Here is a 13,804-nt window from a genome sequence, read left to right on the forward strand (position 1 = left end):
AGAAATCTCAGTGAGCAGAGAACTTTGAACTCCCGCTATTTCTTTTCTCCAATTTTCTATTTTCAACGTAACATAGTATCAAAAGCTTACTAAACACTTTCTTAATCCTTAGTTCTTTCCCTATTCTCAGAATTTCTCTTCTACTGATTTTTCTTTACTGAGCCCCTAATAATTATCTGGTCATTCGTCCTCGTGAATATCTCTCTACGGAGTGTTTGACGCTCTCGGTTGACGAATCATGAAGTTCATGACGCGCACTGTCATCCCTATGGGGGTTAAAGTCGATATGTCTCGCTACTCTGGTTGTTAGTGTTGATATGTGTGGTGATTAGATCTCTCTATCCATAATGTCAATGTGTACTATGGTCATCAACTTTCAATGTACATCTGTGGCAACTTTTGATGTACACAATGACTTTAGTGGTAGAGTTGTAATAACATTATGTTTATAAAGTATGAATTTAATTAAATGCTCGGGTACATTGTGATTTGAGGTGAGTTTGTGGTTTCTAAAAGAAAATAAATATTTCATACTTTATATATCAGCTGCAAGTATTTCATTTATGTAGTAATGTCACGTGGGAATTCAGATAATTCTATTTACGGCTTGTATTTAAAGCCAGGGCGCTACAAGTGTGGTTAGCCTTTATCGAAAGACGCCTAGCATTTAAAAGGATCTCCAAGAAAGTGGATTATCATATAAAGCTAACAACGGCTTGCATGTTAAAGGATATACAAATGCAGATTGGCTGGTTCACCCTCAAATAGAAGGCTTACCATTGGATATTACATACTCTAGGGTAGTAATTTAGTAACGTGGAAAAGTATGAAACAAGTTGTCGCCAAGTCTGGTACGGAAACAGAATATCAAGCTTGTAATGACCCAAGGAAAACGTTAGCAACATCTGTGTTATTACTCCAAAATGACTAGTCAAGTAGCAATTAGAGCTCCCTAAAATCATTTGTAAAGGTCAATCTCACCTAGTAAGGAACTAATGTACAAATCTCTGTGGGCTATTCATTTCCCAATGTAGAATTGGGGTGTTACAATCTTCGTCCTTTCCTTTAAATCCCTAACATTCATCATGCCATGTCTCATGGCATGATGTTACTAGTTAGGTTGCTTTGATACCATTTTGTAACAACCCAAAGAAAGAGTTAGCCATATCTACGTATCACTCCAAAAGAACTAGTCAAATTGCAAATGGAGCTCTCTAAAATCACTTACAAAGCCCAATCTCACCTATTAAGGAATCAATGTAGGACTTAGCACTCATGAGTGCTCTGTGGGCTATTCATCTTCCCAATGTGGAATTGAGGTGTTACATATGTCCCACACATCCTGACAAGAAGATTACTTTGTAATCATGAAGCAATTGAGTACTCTACACTGCAGAAGGGTCACAGACCAGAGTGAACTTTTTTCAGTCTCTAATTTTCACATAGAATTGCATGACAAAGGCCTTGTTTGTTAAACAACATGGACAACAAGGCACTGTTCATTCATTTTAAATAATAAAAAAATAATAATGATTGGTATAGAAAAGTAAAAAAGTAGTATTAAAAAGTGAAAAAATTTTGTTTTGTAGTGATTTTTTTATTTGAATAGTAATAAAAAGTAAATGATGTGATATAAAAAGTGAATAATGTTGAAGGGAGTGGTAGTGTGGAAAGCCATTAAGACATCAAGGAACCACCACCTACTTGTTATCTATTCTTTTACCGATAATTTACAGGTATTGTTAGAGGCAACAACAATTTGAGCCAACTGAAGAAAGATGTCACGACATCTTAGTGAAAAAACTTTTATCACAATGAATCCAAAAGTTATGTCTATGTACCCAGAAAGCTAGAGCTACAATTTATTCACCTTCTCTAATAAATTCCTATTACCAAAGATTAACCCTTCTCCACTCAATATTGTTATAAGCAAACAACGAAAATGACTATGGACGCCATCTTAACTCTCTCTGTTCCAAACTGAGAGTCCCACTTGTGAAATCCAACTTTTTGCAGTAACACACATTTAAAGCATGTTTGTTTAGAGAAAAAGTGATGAACTACCAAAACTGACCTTCGAAAGTTAAATTTTTTTTTATAAAGTTGTCTAATATTTCAAATTCTTCCTTCTAAAGGGTAATTTAAGAAACTAAAAAGCTTTTGACTTTTAAATGGGTCATAAATTTTGAGACACCATTAAATGGAATAAGGGACTCTCAATTGAGATGAAAGAAGTATGCCTTATTGACATAAATATGAGTTCCCTTCTCAACTGAGGCATAGCACGTCATATCTCCCAAAAATCTAGACATGCTAACAATGCATAAGATTACTTTAAAAAGTGAACAATTGTCGGGCTTCACATCAACTTGCAATTTAGTTTCTGGGGATATTAGTAACATTGCCCACGTTGTCCACACGTGAACAATGAATTACCAGCCCACCCCCTCCTACAGAACATGCAAGATCAATTCTTCCAAAATTCTCCTTAAACAAGTATATTATTTATAAAACTATGCATCTCATGTAGTTCAACTATAAATATTCAACGTGATGCAAGACTTTGACATAAAATATGGATTCTTACCTTTTCAGTGTTTTGCAGGGACTGGCTTATCATCAGACTATGCTCCTTAAGTTGCTGTGCCAACCCAACCATGTCATCAGTCAAGTCCTCTTGAAGGTTTCTGTGGCAGGAGAGAAATTAAAAAAGATATAAAACAGAAAAATATGTGGAATAATAGATATTACTGACATCAAATATTTTTCAGCTCTACTCCAAAGCATTTCTCAAATTTCATCAAGCAATAGTAGTAAATACCTTTACTAGTTATTTTACACAATCAACATGCAAAAAGAACCAACAACCTAATGACCAAGGAACATCCTAAAGCCGAATGCAATGATAACCGAATAAAGTAGTTAAGACTAATAGCAGATAGCTCAGTTCTGCAACCAAATTAGGGATAAATTCTTCCTTTAACTGTAATAAAGAAAACCAAAGGAAATACAACCAGATAAGCAACCCTTTTAACCAAAAAAAAAACACAGCTTTACATTTTCCACACTACTACATTATCCAAAATAGAACGAACTTAATGGATTATTTATTTACCATTTTCGCTTTCCTTAGCACAAGCGTTAAGCGATAATAATACCCAGATCTACCACATTTAATTCTCCAAAAGATAGATATTTTTATGAAAAATCTCTATAAAAAATTTTTTTTGATTCACATTCAAATCTGAGCATTTCTCCGGTTTTTCAAATTCAATTCAGACATCCATTGAACATTACTTTTCTTCCATATACACAGCAAAGCAGAAAATTAAAATTTAAAGAATATATTTTAACTAAGTAAGCCATGCGGTGGCTATCAAGGGTCGTTCTCCAGAGAGGAGAGTTAATTTCCCAAACAGGATGAGTTAATTTCCCCGAGAAACACTTGCTTCTTGATGGATGGCTCAGCCAGTGAACAGAGTTCCTAGGATAGCAAAAGGACAGAGTACAAGGGCGATATTTACACCTCCAGGTTCACAGCAGGTAACTTTGCACTAAGATAGAACTGGAAAGGGCACTTTTAATTTTATTATCAATATTTGAAGTAAAATTTCACTCAAAATTGAATTGAAGCTCATTGCCACTTAGGTTCAACCCTCAAATAGGTTGAAGGTCAATACCAGTCCTTGCAGTTGTAAAAGTTATCCAGTTTGGCACACAGTTCCCTAGCATTACAAAAATCTCAAGGGAAGTGAGCACTAAAACCACTAGCATAAGGATTTTCAGTTGACAACAATTTTCAAACCACAACAAATCACCCAATAATGTCCATAGTTTATGTTGTGCAGAAAGAATCTCTTTTAAACAAAAACAAAAAAGAGCATACTTGAAGCAAGGTAGCGAAGGCCAAAGGTGCCTCAAATAGGATTAGATATATATTAATATATACAATAAATAATATTCACGAACTTATCATCATAATCATCAACAAAAACTAAATATTTTCACTCTCTGGCCTTCTTTATTGCAAATAATAAAGTTTAGAACAGAGCATAAGCACATCTTGAACAAAATGAATAAAATAATGTAACCAGATTAACCTCTTAAAAAAAAATAAATTAAATTAAATTAAAGAAAAAATTGACTTGAGAGGACTTTGTCTAAAAGGCCAGATGTAGGTACAGTACAAGAGCGTCTTTCTTAGAGCTTATATTTTGACCTAGGTCTAAAGTCTTCATTTTCCAAGCACTATATGCATATAGTTTTTCTTTTTGGGAAATTCAAATATACTTTAATGAGAAAATCCTATTTTATAGATTGAGGGTAGTTATAGTTAATCAGAGACAAGAGTCGTTAGTTTAATGAGGTACACTTCTAGTGGCTGCAACCTTGGTAAAGTCGCTCACTAGGCGCAAAAGGCAAGCATCTCACTAAAGTCTCCTTGACTGAATCCATAAAATGGTGCCATGCTTGCCCAAGCGCCTAGGTAAACTCAGCATTCACTTTGTGAGAGAGTCGAACAATAATATAAAAACATTGCATTTTTTGACACTCCTCAGGCAAAACCAGAACCATGTAATGACCTTTAACATCTACATAATTGCATAACAAGAAAAATTTACAAATGTACCTGTGCTTTTCAATGTGTGCTTGTGCTTCAGCATCGAGTTTGATAGGTGTCGATGAAGCAGGTTCAGTACTGTCAGGAATTCTTCTATCCTGACTGTTTGATGCAGGCCTGGTCAATGAACCATACGTCTAAAGTTAACAAACCATGACACAGAAAAGAGCCAAGGAGCTAGCCGTGAATAGCTAACCAAATCATATTAATTCCAACTATAACAGATTCACATACGCAAATCTTTTTCTTAGTCCAGGAGTAGGGAGAACATGATTTTCTGCTCCTGTTTTAGAAGGGCTTTCATTTATGGCAGTCTTTGCAAAGGGCTCCTCAGATACTGGTGTATCATGCTTAGTAATCTGTAAAAAGTTTAAGTGGTTACAGTATAAGAATCCTCCATGTGTAACATGTATATTTGTCTTAGGAACAAAGAAGCAAGTCTGGTCAAAGTATAAGGGGGTGTAAAGTATAATTTCCTCTATGTATTATATATATGTTTGATTCTTTATCCAAGTCTGGTCAAGCAAACAACATTTTGGAAGAGATATACAAGACTACCTCAAGAAGGATAAAGAAACAAAGATAGAGAGACAGATTGACCAACCACCTAGATGCAAACTTAATCAAATAATACCGATCAGCCATGATTTCACACCAGTTAAAAGAAATGGATAGCAGCAAATACAAGAAAATACTTGGTCCAGGGCCCACTAGGTTCATTTGAATTGAAAACTTAAGCCCGGTATTAACATATATGAATCTAATTATAATGTTCGAAGGAAAAATAAAAAATAACAACAATTTGCCTCATTATTTGTCATAGAAATCTCAGATTTACAAATCCAATCTGTTGTTAGCAAAATTAATTCAAGTCACAAGAAAAGTTTCATCTAAACTCACAACAAATAAATGAGACCTACAAAAAAAATTAGTAATTAAACAATAACCTCTGGAGACTTCCATAATCTTAGGTACCTATGGAAACCAACTCGTAGCTTGCTAAATAATATGCACGCACCAGTGGAGCAGCTAATTTGGAAGCGATTGATTCAATCTTCTCCGAATAATCATTCAACATAGCCTTTGAAACCCTGTACAAACATGTTCAAGAGATATTCACATTACAAATAAAAGAACCCTAAGCTCTATAAAATCAACAGTAGAACGCCTGAACCAGCACATCCAAATAATCAAAGTGAAGATAACTACCAATTCAAAGTCAGTCCAAAACAATGCTTATCAAACAAGTGTTTTGTTTGGATCTAGGACAATTAACAATGAAGAATCAACCATTATGAAAAGGAAGACAAGTCAACACAAGATAGAAGTGTTAAAATCTTATGAAGGAGCATTTTTTATTAAAGAAATGATTGCATTAAGCATCTTTTTAAAGCTAATAAGTCAAAGAATGTATCATTGGAAGTCTAAAGAGCAACCAGCAGCATTAACTTCATTTAAAATATAAACAAATAAAAAATATATATGCATATTTGATCTTTCAAGTAATATTTATTCCTTATTTTACTGCAGGAAAAACAATGACACAAAAAAATACTCAAATTTCTTGCTAACTTCAAAATCCTTAATGAAACACCTTAAACAAGAAGTTCAAAGCTAGTTCATATCTCCTTAAAAGCTTAGGATTCTTATATTCTAAGACCTCTCACTCTCAGCAATCTTGCTCTTGACCCCTGACATATTAGGTGTTCAAGTACATGTCACTGCATCACTGGCAGAAGACTTCATAGTCCAAAACTGACCTGATACAGAATAAATTTACTCATTGGATGGTCTGCAAAATGTCAACATTTTATGCCATTGGACAAGTCCCAACCAAAATCCTTCAATATCAATATTATATTAGTTCATAATATACAGGATATTAAAAGTATAATGATATCTTATACACAATATTAGCATATTTAACATCATTATCATCATTTCACACTAAATGGAAAATCTATTCTCTAACTTTTATTGCAAGAACAGAGTATAAACTCAGATTATGAACTAATGTCTACATTGTTTAATTCATTTTCTTAATATGAGTTTATACTCTATTGGTTTAGATTAGCATTGAAGAGGCATATCAACTAGCTCTCCGGATTGAGCAACAGAAGCAGCGCACCCAAGCATGCTGGATTACACCGAATTGGGGAACCCTCAAAGCCGAATTATCCCTACCCTTCCCACATGATCTGTTTTCAATGATTCTTTCAAGTTTTTGAGAATTATTTCTCAATAAATCTGAGAAAAACTTCCCCTTTGTGTTTTTCCTAATTCCTATGTTAAAATCAATCTTTTGGATTTCTCCTACTTCACGGCCAGATTTTGCTTAGGTGTGATTTCTAACAAGCCTTGTAATTGATATTTAGTTGGTTATTATAAGAACCATAACAGAAACTTACTAAAGCATGAATAATGGAAATAAAGTTTAATGTTTGAGTTTCCTATGCATGCTACCAGGACCAAGGAAAACGCTTCAGATATGATTTCTTCTCTTAAATGACATTGATATGGTTTATAGAGCATCATTGCCTGATTGTTTGACATTATCACAACATATTGCATGACTAGTTGAGTGTGTTGCATTGCGGAGTAAAGGCCAAAAAACAAGATTGGGTTGCTGTAGAAAATTCTACAGCACTGCAATCACCAAAAAAGGTGGTTATCGGGCCTTTTTCCAAAAAGATGCTTTGCAACAAAGTGACAGTAGAATAAACCCTCTTTGACTTGCCCTTCTAATGGTCCAAACCATGCAACCATTAGACACATGTAGGGTTTACAGCGGAGTAATCTTTGCTGACACGTTGCTGGAATTATAGCATACACACATAAATACATTAGTTGAACCTTGAGGCCTTAAAGCCTATCTTGTTGGCCAAAGACAAGACCTGTCTAGGGGATCTTAAGGTGACTTAAAACCCTATAAGGCCTAGATGTAAGGGCTGTTAGGACTTACACACTAAAGAGAATGAGAATAAGCTCACTTTGCATGATCCATGGATAATAATATCCACACACATGCATAGGATAATCATTTAAGAAAGTAATCAAACTTGAAATACAAACATAAGTGTCTTAAAGAGGAGAAATCAGATCTGCCGCTTAGTGTGGAAGCAATGTTCTGCCGCTTAGTGTAGAAGCAATGTTTAGGAAGATCAAACAATGGAAAAGAATAAACGAAGTACGAAACCGTTAACAGACAATAATCGTTCGTAACTGTTTGCTTAGGTTGCTAAGTGAAGTATGTTGAATTCCTGAAGCTAAGGAACAAGGTAAGTAGATATGATCGTACTTCGCTTTCTTCAAAATGTCAATGCAATATTTTTCTTAAAATTGTTTTCAAGGTATATGATATAATGTTAGCCTTTATTTGGTAGCCCCTTTTATGCATCCAAAACTATATGTTTGGAAAGGGGTTTAAATGTAAATGACTTAATGAGCATGCTTCCACTATGCAATGAATATGTTATCATGCTTGAAGAAAGGTAAATAAAAAGAAAGAGGAAAGAAAAAGGAAAACAATTGTATGAATGCATGAAATGTTTTAAATTGTTTTCTTGGCCATATAAAGTGATGTGCAATGGTACCCAAGCTACTGAGTAGGGATAGCCATCTTGTATGGTGTGCCGGGAATGGCTTACTCGAGTGCACCATTGTTTATCGAGTGATGTCCATATCCAAGGCATGGCTCCACTTGTGGCCATGGGAGCGGAGTTGAGATCCTTGTGATCGCCAACCCTTACACACAAGGTGTAACGACCCAGGAAAAGTATTAGCCACATTTCTTGTCACTCCAAAATGACTAGTCAAGTTGCAATTGAAACTCCCTAAAATCGCTTATAAAAGCTTTTACAATTCACCCACTCTATGTGGGCTATGCATCTTACCAATATAGGACTACGGTGTTACAATCCCCCCTCCTAAATCCCTGACATCCTCGTTAAGGCCATGTCATGCAGTGTTCAAGTACCACATGGTGTTATTTGTAACGACCCGAGGAAAAACCTATCCACATCTACGCTATCACTCCAAAAGAACTAGTCAATTTTGAGCTCTCTAAAATCACTTATAAGAGCATTCCCAGTAGCTTTTCATTGATTTTCCCTACATTTAGGAAACAAAACTACTTTTTGCTTCCCTATTCAAAAACACGCCACAATAGATTCCCTTAACATTTCCCTATATCATTAAAATAATATTTTTACTTTTATTTTTTTTCCTTATTCTAAAAACATTTTTCTTTTCTTTCCATCTCTCTCATCTCCGTCTTCTTTCTCTCTCGACATATCGCTCCCTGACTTCTTCACTCTCCCTTTCCTCACCTATTTCTCCATCTGATGAAGCTTCTTTCCTTTTTAGTTTTTTTGGGTCTCACAGACCTTGGCCTCCAAAAGAACAAGTTCACCGGAACCTTGTTGCATAACTCACTGAAACCAAATTATTTTTGAATGCCAGTAGTGGTTGGATGTCCCCAGTCCCACGAACCATCATTTCAGCAAATTTCAATGCCATTGAATCCCATCGAGTGCCAGCAGTGCCGAGTCAGAGTGCTACCACCACACGACGAAAGCCCTAGCTGCAAAATTCTTAAGAAGCCCTCAAGTCAGGTGCGAGAGAGAGAGAGAGAGGGGTGCAATTGAGCATTTTTGCTATTCGTTTGGTGAGGTGCGAGAGAGAGAGAGAGAGAGAGAGAGAGACGTGAGACATGAGAGGAGAGAGGAGAGAGAGAGTGGCGCTTTTTTAGGATTATAGTAATCTGTTGGATCACTACAGTGCAACCCAATACATTGGGTTGCACTGTGGCGATCCTAATGTCTAAAGGAGATTTAGGGAGTCTGTTGTGAGTAGCTTTTTGTGATTTTTTTGACATTTTCCCTAAACTTAGGGAAAAGAACCACATATAGGGAGTCTGCTATGAATGCTCTAAAGTCCAATTTCACTTAGAGCACGTTTTGGGATTGCGATTTCGCAAGAATAATCTGTGTTTTTAAAAGATATCGCAAAATGTAAGACATTTGGCATTTGGAATTGCAATAATCTGCCGATTGGTGGTCTTCGGGGACGAGGGGGAGTGCAGCGGTTTGGAAGAAGGTGCTTACTTGTTTCTTGTGGTGTTTATGGAGGGAAAGAAACAATAGATGCTTTGAGGATTTGGAGGGGACTTTGGAAGACATCTTCGCTTCTTGCTTTCATACTTTGTATCTTTAGACCATTGCGCATGTCTTTCCGGTGTCGATTAGTTATAATGATTTTCTTGCTCGATTTTCTATTTCTAGTTAAGTGATCCTGTTGTATACTCCCAGTGTACTCCGGGCGCCTTTACGCTTTTCAATAAAACTTTTTATTACTTATCAAAAAAAAAATTTTTAAGTACTTAATTTAAAATAGGGGGAAAAAAAAAAAAAAACTAAAAACTGTGATTTTTATAAGCAGGCTAGGGGTGTTTATTTGCAAAACCACGAATTTAAACCAAAATCACGATTTCGCATAACAAATATTTGATAAAAAAAAATACTTTTTAACATACCAAACGCCTTTACGATTTTAAAAAGTAGCGATTTCAAAAACACAATTTTTAAAATTACACTTATTGAAACCGCAATCCCAAAAGAACCCTTAGTAAGGAACCAATGTGGGACTTGTGATTTAATATCCATAAGTATCTTTATAATCTACATGTCATTTCAATATGGGCTAATCATCTTCTCAATGTAAGATTGGGGTGTTACACCGCGTAATTGTGTGTCGGCCACTCAAAAGATTAAAGGAAAAATAAGGTTTATGACATGTGAATGATGACTTATACTTTTTCATGTTCTTGAAATAAAGGTGGTTTCCAATTTCATTTAATGTATGTTGTATTTACTGATCGAGTATTCGACTCAACCTTTCTTTTTATACTTTAAAACAACTTATGTGATGTCATGGATGGTTCGATATGCCATGAAAACTAAAGTCGGAAGCCTTCACCTAGAAGAGGATTTGAATAAGTGCATGCAGCACAATAGTTTGTTTTTTGTTCCAGCGTGATTTTTATGTTGAGACTAAGGGTTTAGAGGTTAAGTTTTAATGGGGTGGATTGTAATAACAGTTTTACGATGGTTTAAATTTAAATTGTTATGAGACATTTGGTTTGCTTTCATTTGATTTTCAGTTTATGGAATTCTTATATCCTTATGTTTCTAACTCAAAAAGTGATGTGTAATATCGTCTTCCTATGGGAAAGGGGTGTTACATGCAAGGTCTTCATTTTTGTGACCTCTCCTTCCAATGCTTCTACCTGGAAAACACTCCATCTGATTGACCAACCAACCACCAAAACCAACCACCAAAATTCTAACGATTAAAGCCTACCTCAATATTTGCAACCCAATTCACCATGGAAAAAGGAAACTCCTATTTAAGCTTTTTATTTTTCAGACAAGGCTTCAGGCACCAACGCAGACCACATTTCATTCAGTTCAAACACTGCTGCATGTCTCCAAGGACCAAGACCACTTATCCATGGCTGGCATCACCAACCTCAACAACCAACTTTTACATGGGTCAAAAAAATTTCCAAAAGTACACATAAATACTGATTAAAAAAGTCCATAGCAAGTCATAATTTACCAGGCTTTACACAGCTGAATGGCCATTTACTCTATAAGAGAGAGAGAGAGAGAGAGAGAGAGAGAGAGAGAGAGAGGTACATGACGCGAAGTTACAGAAGAATTAATCTTCTAAATATCCATAACGGCCACAATATTGCAAAGAGGTTGCAATCCCAACTTCAAATACACCCTAAAGAAAGATGTTTCAACTCCATCAAGTTGACAGCTCAATGACCATTTACTTTGAGAGAGATGTGCAAGTTGATGAGATCACATCATTCACCTAGTTAGGCCTCTCTAGTCAACAACTCAAAACACCCAAAATCTGGCTATTGATATGTTTTTTGATAAGTAATTCAATCTCATTAAAGGCGCAAAAGGACGCAACCTAAATTCACAGGAAATATACAAGAGAGACCCCTAATTAAGGAGAAAAATAGGCTGGCTGCTGATATATCAAAACAAATTCTCCAAATTACACATATAGTTTAACATCACATTTCCCTTCAAACATACCATTTCAAAAAGACAGACATTTTGATCAACTTTATCAAAACTCTAGAGTTAGTTTTGATAAAGTGAGTACATATACCAGTACATCAATATTACAAGGAACTAAGAGTAGAAGCAAAGAAAGAAAAAGGGGACAAAAATGAGCTTACTGACCTTGGTAAGCCTTCAGGAGTCCTCTCTTCAGCCAGTTGTTCTAATTGTTCTCGTAATGTAGCAACATACTGCAAAGTCACATGATTCATATCATCCATAAATAGTATTCACCATAATTAGAACTCCAAGGTCCAAAGAAGATCTCAGAAACTTTACAGCCCAAAGAAAAAGAAATATAACCAGATTAAAACTTCATCTCAGAGATCTTTAGACATACATGCACAAGTTTTGCCTGCTTTTGCTGCTGAGGTGCAGCTGCAAGCAACCTCCTCAAGTTCACTTCCGTTTTACTGATTCTCATCACTGAATACTAAAGCATTGAACAAACATAAACATAAATAAGTAAATAAATAAATCCGAATTTTCAACAATCATACATACCCAAGTTGGATACTAGCTTAGCATTGCAGTAACCATATCTCTAGATTTTGCGAGCCTTCAAATATTCTACCCAAATTTAGTGATTCACATTGCAAATCCAGGAGCATTGAAAAAACGTAATAATATATATCCACTTCAAAAGTCAGACAAGAACCAAACCAAAAACTAGCTAGCAATGCAGTCGCTTTTGTCTATGATCTTGTCACTAGAAGCAGAGTAATTCTACACGGTGCACTGGAGTCCCTCCATGCTGACGTGGCGTGGCCCACGTCAGGCCTTTTTTTAAAAAAAAAAATTAAAAATTTCAGATTTCTGTTTAACACAAAAGAGAATATTCATTCTCCCAAAAAAAATTTCCCCCCAAATTTTTTCCTCCTCCCTCCATCTCAATCGCCTCCCTCCCCCAACCAACCGCTGCCAACCAGCTACCCACAAGCACCATCAACAACTAGCTACCACGGCCACCAAGTTCCTCCATCTCCGGCCACAAGGTACCCCACTATCTCTAGCTCCGACGACCAATCTCCATCGACATCCACCGTACCGCCACGACAACCCATCATCTCTTCCCACCATACAGATCCGACGACCCATCACCACCGCCGACAAGTCGAGACATCAAAAGAGGTAAGATTATCTCTGTTTTTTTCTTTTTTTCTTTTTTCGTTTTGATTTCTTCTCCTCTGGTATTGTCACACAGATCTGGTTTTTTTAGTTATTTTTGGATTCGAATATGAGTTTGATTGTTCTAAAACTGGCTGGGTCTGAATCTCAGATGTTTTTGTGGGTTGAATCTGGCTTTGGCCATTTTTTCACACTTTAGTTGAAGTTGCTTATTTTACTTGTCTAATTCTTGTCTGGGATGCTTATTAAATCTCAGAATCCTGTTCTGGATTCTGTTCGATTTCATCTTTATGCATTCAAGGAGCAATGTGTGAAAAGATTAAATGGCTTCAACGGAACACATGTTGCAATCAAGACTAGCTTTATGCCACGGTACATATTCAATCCCCAATACAAAACAACCATAGACCACCACATCTATTACAATAAAAAACTAACAATATGAGAAAATCATCAAATACATCAGCTACACAGGCAAGAACATGTAAAATAACAACAAAGAACAAAAAAATTCTAAAATTCAAAACGGAAAATAAACCAAACAGAAAATCAGATTGTCTCCTATACCATCTCCCAGCAAAAAATATGTACTCCAAACTAAACAAAACCAAGAAACCCAAACCACCATCTGTAGAAAAAAAACAGAAACCCAAAAGCAAAAAATACAAGCAAACCATCAACCACATCAGCAACACAAACAAAAAAACAACAACCACAAATCCAAAAGCCCTACAGGGGAAACAATAGCCAAACAGAAAGTCGAAAAACAAAAATCTTCTATCAGAGGAAAAAAAAAAAAAGCGTACCCCTTTTTGGTGGTCGGGCTCGTTGGTGATGGTTCCTCGGGTCGTCGGTCGGAAGCGGGCGTGTGCTGAAGGGAGGAGAGGGAGAGAGGACCACGGTGGGAGAGGGA

The 13,804-nt window shown here is 36.0% G+C and overlaps 1 protein-coding gene across 1 annotated transcript; it reads right to left on the minus strand.

The window, feature by feature from the left end:
* Positions 1 to 2,587: 2,587 nt before the first annotated feature.
* Positions 2,588 to 13,804, minus strand: LOC132189748 (uncharacterized; the record flags this gene model as incomplete). The annotated part of the gene is given in 7 exon segments (XM_059604529.1): positions 2,588 to 2,687; positions 4,631 to 4,738; positions 4,856 to 4,980; positions 5,640 to 5,712; positions 11,887 to 11,954; positions 12,104 to 12,196; positions 13,698 to 13,804. Coding segments are annotated over 6 exon segments (558 nt in total), but the record flags the coding sequence as incomplete, so codon positions are not given.

The sequence above is a fragment of the Corylus avellana genome, chromosome ca8, assembly GCF_901000735.1.
Source record: "Corylus avellana chromosome ca8, CavTom2PMs-1.0".
NCBI lineage: Eukaryota > Viridiplantae > Streptophyta > Magnoliopsida > Fagales > Betulaceae > Corylus > Corylus avellana.